General features: G+C 42.0%; 1 protein-coding gene across 2 annotated transcripts in view; it reads right to left on the bottom strand.

Moving 5' to 3' along the window:
- Nucleotides 1-10135, bottom strand: part of LOC102778520 (myocyte-specific enhancer factor 2C-like) — a 38726-nt gene that overhangs the window by 20216 nt on the left and 8375 nt on the right. For both annotated transcript variants that reach the window (XM_006797358.3, XM_006797357.3), the window contains exon 3: nucleotides 597-765. In XM_006797358.3, the coding sequence (XP_006797421.1) occupies nucleotides 597-650 (54 nt within the window). In that variant the 5' untranslated portion in view covers nucleotides 651-765. The remainder of the gene's footprint in view (nucleotides 1-596; nucleotides 766-10135) is intronic.

A 10135-nucleotide genomic window follows, 5' to 3' on the forward strand; every position in this document is an offset into this window, starting at 1 on the left:
TTTGATTTGATCCTATCCTTTAATTTTTGATTTTTGATTTTTACTTAAGTGCAGCAGCTTTTCCTTTGTGTGTGTTATTAAGGTTATTTTTTATTTTAAACAATGCGCACTTTGGAAACTGACATGAAAACACTTCAGTTCGAGTTGTGAAGTTTTCAAGTGGAGCTAAAAATGTACCCTTAATGAACTTGTTCTATAAATACACTGTGGTGAGAATAAACAGGGGAAAGACTGAGGGGGAATCACAGGAAGAAGATGAGTCCTAAGTTCAGTCAGAGGCTGAGCCAGAAAAACTGTTTGGTAAATATAAAAAAAAAAAAACGATTTAAGTACTTTAAAGGAGATGTTTTATACTCATTTCCAGCTCAATTCAATTCAAATAATCCTTCTTCAGCTTATACTTGGCCCGGTGCAGCTCCTTAGTTTATCCTTTACCTGCAACAAGGCAGCATGGAGGCTGAGTGGTTAATTGAATTGAACTGAAACTTGCGAAAGTGTACCTCATAAGATTCTGTTCTTTCATATCTCAGTGATTAAAATAATAAACTGGAAGCACACTGTGAAATAAGTGCTAGTCAGAGTCTTACATCACTTACATGTCTGTTCCGTTCATCCATAATCCGTGCTATCTGGATCTTCTTTCGCCCCATCTTTTTATCGTTGACTGTTCTTCTTTTTCAGAACTGTCGTATTTTCAGGTTCCTTCGATTTACTTCCAAGTCCTCAAGATTTTTCACTTCTCACTTTCGAACTGTTGTGTGGTTCCTGCAGAAAAACAGCAGTAAACAAATCGAGATTAACAAAACTTATGTATACTACAAAATTCACTGTCTGTAAGTCGTGTTGATGATCAAAACTCAGAACGTTTTTTTGTTTTACAAATGGGATTTTACACACACACACACACACACGCACAAAGAAATGTGTGTGTCTGTGTGGTTTTCTACATTTCAACCCACTCCCAATTAACCAAAACAGACTCCAACAGGAACATGTATGAACACATACATGCATAATTGAAATAATTACCAAAAAATTTAGTGTGAGTGGGTATCTTCTCATGCTACAGTGCACAGTTTAACTGACATGCATGCGTGGTCAGGCAGCAAATTGTCTGTTTGCATGTCACCGCTGTTGTATCCCCCAGACACACCCATAAACCCAGCTTCCTCAAGGGGTTTACTGTACACTCAGGAGGAAGTGAAACAACTGGGCATGTCAGAATGCAAATGATAAAGATGGAGGAGTCTGGCAATGTCATACGGTATATAAAAAAACATCTACGTTTGAAAAACCACAGTCGCAGACTGGAATTAGGTACATCTCAACCGCTCACCAGAAAACTTCCTCTTTGGGCGGAGCTGAATTGGACAAGAGAGCGGGAAACACCACGACCCAACTCCAACTACAGTCTTTACCCTCAGACTGGTGTCTTTGAAAATCAGTCCTAAGCAGAGCTTAAAAAAGGACAATTCACTGATGAAAATTAAAATTTGATAACACAAGTAGAACTTCCATAACTAACAGTTATTCAATAAATTGTGTTTTTTTGTACCATCTTTAATCTAGCCTTCAAAATCTTGATGAGCAAAGGACAGAACTGAATGACAAACAACCCACACTCAAATAGCAGCAACTAGTTAAAAATAAATTCAAGTAGGACCATGATTTATAAAACCAACACCATGTTGTATTTGGTAAGACTTGAAACTATCAACAAGACCATAAACTGATCAGGCAAAGGCTGATTGCGGTCACAGATCCGGTAAGTGATTTCAGGACAACTGAATTTCACTTGCTTTGGCAACATGAGGAGCTAACCTCTCAGGGCACTATTACCACAAGGAGTTAGTTGCAAGTAGAAATCTAGCCATTATTCCGGTAAGAAAAAACAAAGGAAATAAGGAAGTGAAACTAGTGATGTTAAGAGTGTGCAGCGTCGATATATAAAACATTAATGTAGCAGGTTTTCAGTGGTGGGACATCAGAGAAAACCCACACAGCGGACATTCCAAACTCTACACACACAAAACCATACTCTCCTGCTTATTCTAAGCTCAACGGTATAATATCTAAGGCAGTTTTCCTTTCCCTGCACATGCATTTTTACTGGCTTATCTTGTGACTAACAGTTAACACAAAAATCAGGTACAGGACATCATCATATGTCATTTCTTCCATTTCTTCCAAAAGCATCTTCTGACTTTTTGTGATTGTTTCTGTAATTGCACAAAATGTAATGCAAGTTACATACCAGTGCCTCTAATGCAGCTGAAAGGGGGCTAATTTTTTGTTTTAAATGACCCATGCAAAGATTTAATTCTCTGGAAAAAGGCACAGACTTTAAAATGACCTGTTCTTTCACAACTATGTGTAAAGACAGACTGCATGGATAGGTGCTTGATTTTAGACACCTGACGCAAATCGACTGAAAACACATGAACTCAAAGAGGGATCCAATACTTTTGACCATGCAGTGAGTGTGTGAAAAGAATCACAGTGAGCAGTATGTGGCGTTGTGTTACTAAAGCTCACATTTAAGAGAAAAGAGCCTCCTGTCCTCTTGGTGCAGAATGTGACAATTCTTAGTGGCAGCATGAATCTAAGCAAAGGGTTTGTTAATAACTTGTGTTGCACAGAGCATGAAGCAGGATGTGAGCTAAACAGGGTACATAGAAAATTTATGTACCAGTTAATGCAGTGTGTGTGTGTGTGTGTGTGTGTGTGTGAGTAAGAGAGACTGTGCATGCCATGTGACCTGTGTCACACTCCTGAAGTGGCGCTTAAGAGCACGCTGAATTAACTGGATGTTCACACATGCAGGAACAGACGCCCACAAACAAACACACATGGCAGGTTTTCTTGGCAGCTTCTCTGCCGTCATCATCATCGCCGCACTGCGAGGACAGAAGAGGTGTGACTGTTAAGGTGGTGTCAGCCTTTGGGCACACAGGATGAAACGAACAATAAAATAAGGATTTATGCCGATGTAAGCAATGACGAAGGTGTGTGCTCTAATTCAATTCAATTCAATTTTATTTACATAGCGCCAAATCACAACAAAAGTCGCCTCAAGGCGCTTCATAGATACAGAGAAAAACCCAACAATCATATGACCCCCTATGAGCAAGCACTTTGGCGACAGTGGGAAGGAAAAACTCCCTTTTAACAGGAAGAAACCTCCGGCAGAACCAGGCTCAGGGAGGGGCGGCCATCTGCTCTCTGAACAAAAGCTAGAATGACTTTGCTACAGAGTGTACTTCTTCTTTTGCCTCATCTCTTTATAACCATCATCATCACTATTTAAAAGGTATGAAGGTTACCATGGAACTAAAGTGGCCCAAATGTACATATACATACATACATATATAAATATCCCATCCAACTACTGGCCAATAACCTGCCTCAATACCACGTGGAAACTCCTTTTAGGCATTATAGCAGCTAAGATGAAAAGGCACAGAAAAGGAATTGGCAAGAATACCACAGGAGCAAAACACCAGCTACTGGTAGACGAGCAGTCAGCCGAGACTGAAAGACTAGGCTGACCAACCTGTGCACCGCCTGGATTGATTACAAGAAGGCCTATTACTCAATGCCCCACACCTGGATCCTGGTATGCCTAGAAATGTATGGGGGATGTGGCGTACAACACTAGATGCCAACTTCAAGCCAATAGTACAAGTCACCATCAAGTGCGGGATCTACAAAGGTTTGCCAAGCTTGACAAACCTTTGTAGCAATTGATTCATTGCTACACCCACCACCAGGATATACAGCAATGACATCAGAATGTTGTTTGCACTACCAGAAAGCAACATTTCAGACATAGAAGACAGCTACAAGTACCTGGGGATCCCACAGGCAAATGGTAACCATGAAGAGGCCTCTAGGAAAGCTGCAACCACCAAGTACCTGCAGAGGGTCAGGCAAGTACTGAGAAGACAGCTGAACATTAGGAACATGATCCGGGCTATCAACACCTACGACCTGCCGTGATCTGGTACGGGTAGATAGAAGCTACTGACATCAAGACAAGGAAGCTCCTAACCATGCATCGAGGGTTTCACCCTAAGTCCAGCACCCTGAGGCTGTATGCTAAGTGGAGGGAAGGTGGCCAGGGACTAGTCAGTGTCAGCACCACAGTCCAGGATGAGACTTTGCATTTTTAGTAAATACCTCAGGCAGCAGAAACCCAAGAAAGAGGAGGAACCATCATGGAAGGTCAGGCCCCTGCACGGTACATGCCACTTGCAGATTGGGATGTCTCCAACTTTCTCTAAGTCCTACCAGTGACTGGACTGAAAGACAGCACACAGACATAAATCACGGCAGCACAGGAACAAGCTCTGAGTGCAAGATCCATAGAGGCTGGGGTCTATCACACCAGGCAAGACCCCGGGTGCAGGCTGTGTAAAGGTACCCCCGAGACAATCCAGCACATAACAGCAAGGTGCAAGATGCTAGCACACAGGACATACATGAAACGCCATAACCAAGTCGTCAGCATTGTATACAGAAACATCTGGAAGTTACAAGGTCAAAATGGAACACCCCACCTAGGGTGTTTGAAAATTACTGAGCTAAGATACTGTGGGACTTCCAGATACAAACAGACCAACAAAATGGTTGTGGCGAACCAACTGAATATAGTAGTGGTAGACAAGCAGAGGAAGATGGCCGTAGTGATAGACGTAGAGATACCGAATGATGGCATCTTCTGAACAAGGAACATTTGAAGCTGAAGAAGTACCAAGGGCTCAGAGAAGAGCTCAAGAAGATGTGGAGGGAGAAGGTAACAGTGGTCCCAGTGGTCATCGGAGCACTAGGTGCAGTGACTCCCAAGCTAGGTGAGTGGCTCCAGCAGATCCTAGGAACAACATCCAAGAGCTCTGTCCAGAAGAGCGCAGTTCTAGGAACAGCTAAAATGCTGCGCAGGAGCAGGATCTGGTAAAGGATCTGAGCTTGAGAGATAGACCGCCTGCAGGGGCAAGAGGTGAGTATACGTCACTGTACTGGTGACTATTTTTCAGCAACCAATCTAAAAATAAAAACAGAAGGTTCTGACCCCTAATTACCTATGAAAACTACTTCAGCCCTGGTGTTCACATCTCTACTTGTTTTCATGTTACACAATCTAAAGAACAAAGATTGACTGCACTCTGAGAAGATCCATCCAAATAATAATTACTACCAAAACACTCTTGTATAGTGTGTTAGTTCACACTAAATGTGTGAGCTGAATCAGTCTGCCATGTCACAAATAACACATAAATAATCCATAAAACAACAACCAACCGCTCAATGTGACCACTGAGAATTCAGTAAAATATTTTGTATAAAATAAGGCTGTTGGCAACAGGAGAGAAAGGCAGCATCACTTTAAATGATTAAAGCTGAAACTGCAGTGCTGGCTTTAGTGGTTTGTTCATGTTGATCACGACGCTTCTGCACTCGTCATGTGCTTCAAAACCCCTCAGTGATTCATACTGTGTGCCTGAGTTATAAAAGCAAGAACAATGAGTAAGAAGACATTTTTCAATGTTTTGTGTTTGCGGCAGATGGCCGCCACTGCCTCAGCCATACTCTGCCAGAGGTCTTCCTGTTAAAAGGGACTTTGCCCTCACCCAGTGTTTGATCATAAGGTATCACCTGATCTAATGGGGTTCACTCTTAAATAGATGCCAAAGTTTAACTTTTTTTCATGGTAAATTGACTGATTCTTATATACTGTACACATTTTCTGCTCTCAAGAAGCACTCAAAGCACTTTATACAGCATACCTCATTCACCCATTCATACAAGCACTTTTTTCTATCTAACTTTCACACACATTCGCACTCCAATGCATGTATCTAAGAGCAACTTGGGGTTAGTATCTTGCCCAAGTCTGGCATGCAGACTGAAGCAGCCAGGGATCAAGCCACCAATTTTCCAATTAGTAGATGACCAGTTCTACCTCATGAGCTACAGCCACACAGAAAAGGCTTCTTCCTTTGTAGACAGAGAAACAAACTTCTCCGCCTCAGTTCTCACTTATATAATGGAGAAAAAACTTACACTGTGTAATTTCCTTTACCTCATCCCCATTACTGTCTACTTTTTTGTTGTTGTGTCAAAAACAAACAGACAGCTCATAGAATAGAATAGAATAGAATTCAACTTTATTGTCATTGCACATGTCACAAGTACAAGGCAACGAAATGCAGTTTGCATCCATCCAGAAGTGCTTTAGCCATGATATAGATATATTACAAAATATATATTACCAATAATATAGGTATATAGATATATTACAGAAATGGGTCTGTTATAGGTATGAGGGTACAAAAATGGGTCTATTATGGGTATGTTACAATGTACACAGTATGAAGGTATGTTATGAATATGCTATAACATATATAAGTATATAAGTATGTACAGGCTGTAGTGGGTATACAAGCTATGCACAGGCTATGAACAGAATATAAATGCGAAACTATACAGAAATATGAAATATAAAGCTATACAGAAATATGCAAGTTATAAACAGTTGTAAACAATTGTAGAATTATAATAATCGTATTGTACAGAATGATTGTTCATGACATGAAGCCCCATAGTTGTTGTTGGTATTGTCACAACAAATGACCAAAATTAAGCAGTTATTTTACAGTATCAAAATCGTCTGCAGCAAGTGGCAGCATGCCGACTAAAGAGCATTACATGAATATCTAGTGTGTGAGTCATCCTGCCTGTGAGCCTTCCTCATTTTAGGACATTACAAGGAACAACATGGTTTAAATTTAGGGCCTCACAGGCGAGCACAGTCAGCATATTGTAGGGAATTTTAGGCCAAATGGAGATGTAAGCTGGTGAAGGAAGATTGCGTAAAACAATAAAAATCAGTATGTGGGCACTTGTCTGCCAGTGATTTAACGCAGAGTTTGATCTTTTCTTGGATGACGGCAAATCTACACCCAGCTCACACTCCACACGCCCACATGCACGAACCTCCCAGGTATTTTTAGACTCGTTTTAAAACAGGATTCCAAAAATACAAGAATGAACTTTTTACCCTGAACAACAATACGGCTGGTTTTTGGATCGCAGACAGAGGAACAACTGTTAAACAAAGGAAAAGATGAAAATCAGCCGTCTCACGCAGCCCTCAGCTGCTCCCTCTGCAATTATTTTCCTACACACCAAACCTCACAGACAGAGTGTGGCTGTGTGTATGTGATTGCCTATGTGCTGTACATTTTTTCTGTGTGCGTGTGCCTTGTTACATAGGAACGGCTAATGGCTGACATGCGGCAATGCCCTTGTATTTCTTGGCAGGACACCGCATGTCTCTATATAGAGACATAGAGCCAGAGAGGGTGGGGGTGGGTGGAGACTGCGGGTGTGAGGGGTCTGACAGATACAGGATGGGGATACAGATGGGGAATTCTGAATGGTCCCATGTGATCACTGCCTTCAGTGAGTCTAATGTTGAGTGTTTTTAGATCAACCTGGAATCATTTGAAAAGCAGCAGCTACAGAGTGAGCAGAACTAAGGGTGCTGGAATCAACATGCAATGAATCAAATGTGTCATGTGAGAAGACTGCATGAGTGTTATTTCTGCTAATACCACCTGCTGTGATCAGTCTTCTCTCAGTAACAGGCAGTGATGGGAATAGCGGCGTTACAAGTAACGGTGTTGTTAACGGTGTTGTTAACGGCGTTACTTTTTTCAGTAACGAGTAATCAAACTAATTACTATTTGTATCTTTACAACGCTGTTACCGTCACTAACAAGAAAATGTGGTACGGTCGCGTTACTACTGTTCAACAGACGGTTGAAGCTGTGTTCAGCTTATCGCATCTTATATCATCTGCACGGAAGTAGCTGTAAGTAATCTGGGCGCTGCAGCTTTAAGCAGCTGCGCGCGCTCCCGCGGGTGGCAGTCACTTTTGGCACAACACCTGGAGTTAAGGGGGTAAAACATCGCTTGAGTGCTGCTGTTTGACTGACTAAAGTAGTTGTGGTAAGCCAATCACATGACCACTTCAAGATGACAAAGCAACAAGGTGACATATACCAGTTTTTAAATTGTGTTGATAGGCCACGTAAAACCAGAGTCATGATAAACATATACGCGGCGTTTTTTCCTCAATAGTTTTGTCACGTTTACTGTCTAAGGACAGCGCTAGCAAGTACTCTCTGGAGGAAAAAGGCACCATGTCGACCAATCAAAAAATGATATCGCACCATGACATTTGTCTGTGAAGGTTCTCAGTCATCCAGGTCATCGTAGTCAAAGAAGCTTGCAAAGAAAAGCGTCTGGACTTCTTTAACTTGCTTGAAGACGTTTCACCTCTCATCCGAGAAGCTTCTTCAGTTCTAAGGTCAAATGGTGGGGAGTCCCAGATTTAAACCTAGTGGGAGTGTCCCCCCAAAGAGGGACAAAAGGACCCCCTGATGATCCTTTAATCGCCTGAGCCAAGGTGTGAAAATGGGTGTGGGTCCCAATCAGCCAGAGTTTTGGGTGAGCTTATTGTGAATCCTGGCCCCACCTTATCATGCGAATTACTGAAGTCAGATGGCCCAGGATGTGAGTGGGCGTTAAGGCGTCTGGGGAGGGAGCTCAAAACTGGATTATAGATGGCAGACAGTTGGTGTCGTAAACCACCGCCTCTGTTCAAAGATGGTCGCTCACAGTGGACATAGATGGCTTCTTTCACTCCTCTTTCAAACCATCTGTCCTCTCTGTCCAAAATGTGAACATTGGCATCCTCGAAAGAGTGTCCTTTATCCTTAAAATGTAGATGGACTGCTGAGTCTTGTCCTGTGGAGGTGGCTCTTCTGTGTTGTGCCATGCGCTTGTGAAGTGGCTGTTTGGTATCTCCAATGTAGAGGTCTGGGCATTCCCCACTGCACTGTACAGCATACACCACATTGTTAAGTTTGTGTTTTGGCGTTTTGTCTTTCGGGTGAACCAATTTTTGTCTGTGCGTGCTGCTGGGTCTGAAATGCACCAGGATGTCGTGCTTGGAGAAAACTATCCTGAGTTTTTCTGATACACCGGCTACATAGGGGATGACAGTGTTGTTGCGTCTGTCCTTCTTATCCTCCCTCGCTGGGGTCTGATCTTCTTTTCTGTGCTTCTTTGCTGACTTTATGAATGCCCAATTAGGAAAACCGCATGTTTTGAGTGCTTCCTTTACATGTGTGTGTTCCTTCTTTTTTCCTTCAGGCTTAGAGGGAACATGTTCTGCCCGGTGGTGTAGGGTCCTAATTACTCCAAGTTTGTGTTCCAGGGGGTGATGGGAGTCAAATAGGAGGTACTGGTCCGTGTGTGGGGGCTTCCGGTAAACTTCGATGTTGAGGTTGCCATTCTCTTCAATGTGCACAGCGCAGTCCAGGAAAGGCAAACAGTTATCCTTTGTGTCTTCCCTGGTGAACTTGATGTTTTTATCCACGGCGTGAATGTGCGCAGTGGAGGATTCCACTTCTTGTGTCTTGATTTTGACCCAGGTGTCGTCTACATATCTGTACCTGTGGCTGGGTACTCTTCCTTTAAAAGAGCCAATTGAGGCAATGACATTTGGTTGTTTAGGAAGAGGGGGAAGTTTTAGGAGTGACAGCAACAGAGAGAGAGAGAGAGTTTTGAAATGTGAGAGATTTGTGACGTTTAGCATGTTTGGAGTGTGTAGTTAATGTGTTGTCTGGTGTAGTTAGTGTGTAGTGTTGTGGATGGTTTTGTGTTGTGTGTCAGAACAATGAGGCGACTGCTGAATGAAAAAATGAGTGATACACCTGCTGCTGTCAGACCTGCAGGTATCAGGCTGTGATGTTCTCCTTTATAGTGGACAGAAATTATTTTTTTGGAGTGGCACAAATAATTTGTGTAACATCTTATTGAATGCAGAACAGCTGATGGTTATGTAAATAGTTTGAAGGTTATTTAAAAAAAAAGGGTAAAAGGTAAATGGATGCAAATAACTTTGTTGTTTGCAAAACTTGCGTGTATGATTTTAAAATTTATATTTATATTTGAATTTAAAGTTATGAAATATGATTCAATAAACCTGTTTGTGGTTGTTACAGTAAAAAATAGAACTTTTTCTACTCAGATTTTATGTTTTTTGTCTGATTTTAGATCAATTGTG

This window comes from Neolamprologus brichardi, chromosome 7 (genome assembly GCF_056152115.1).
Source record: "Neolamprologus brichardi isolate AB-2024 chromosome 7, ASM5615211v1, whole genome shotgun sequence".
Lineage (NCBI taxonomy): Eukaryota > Metazoa > Chordata > Actinopteri > Cichliformes > Cichlidae > Neolamprologus > Neolamprologus brichardi.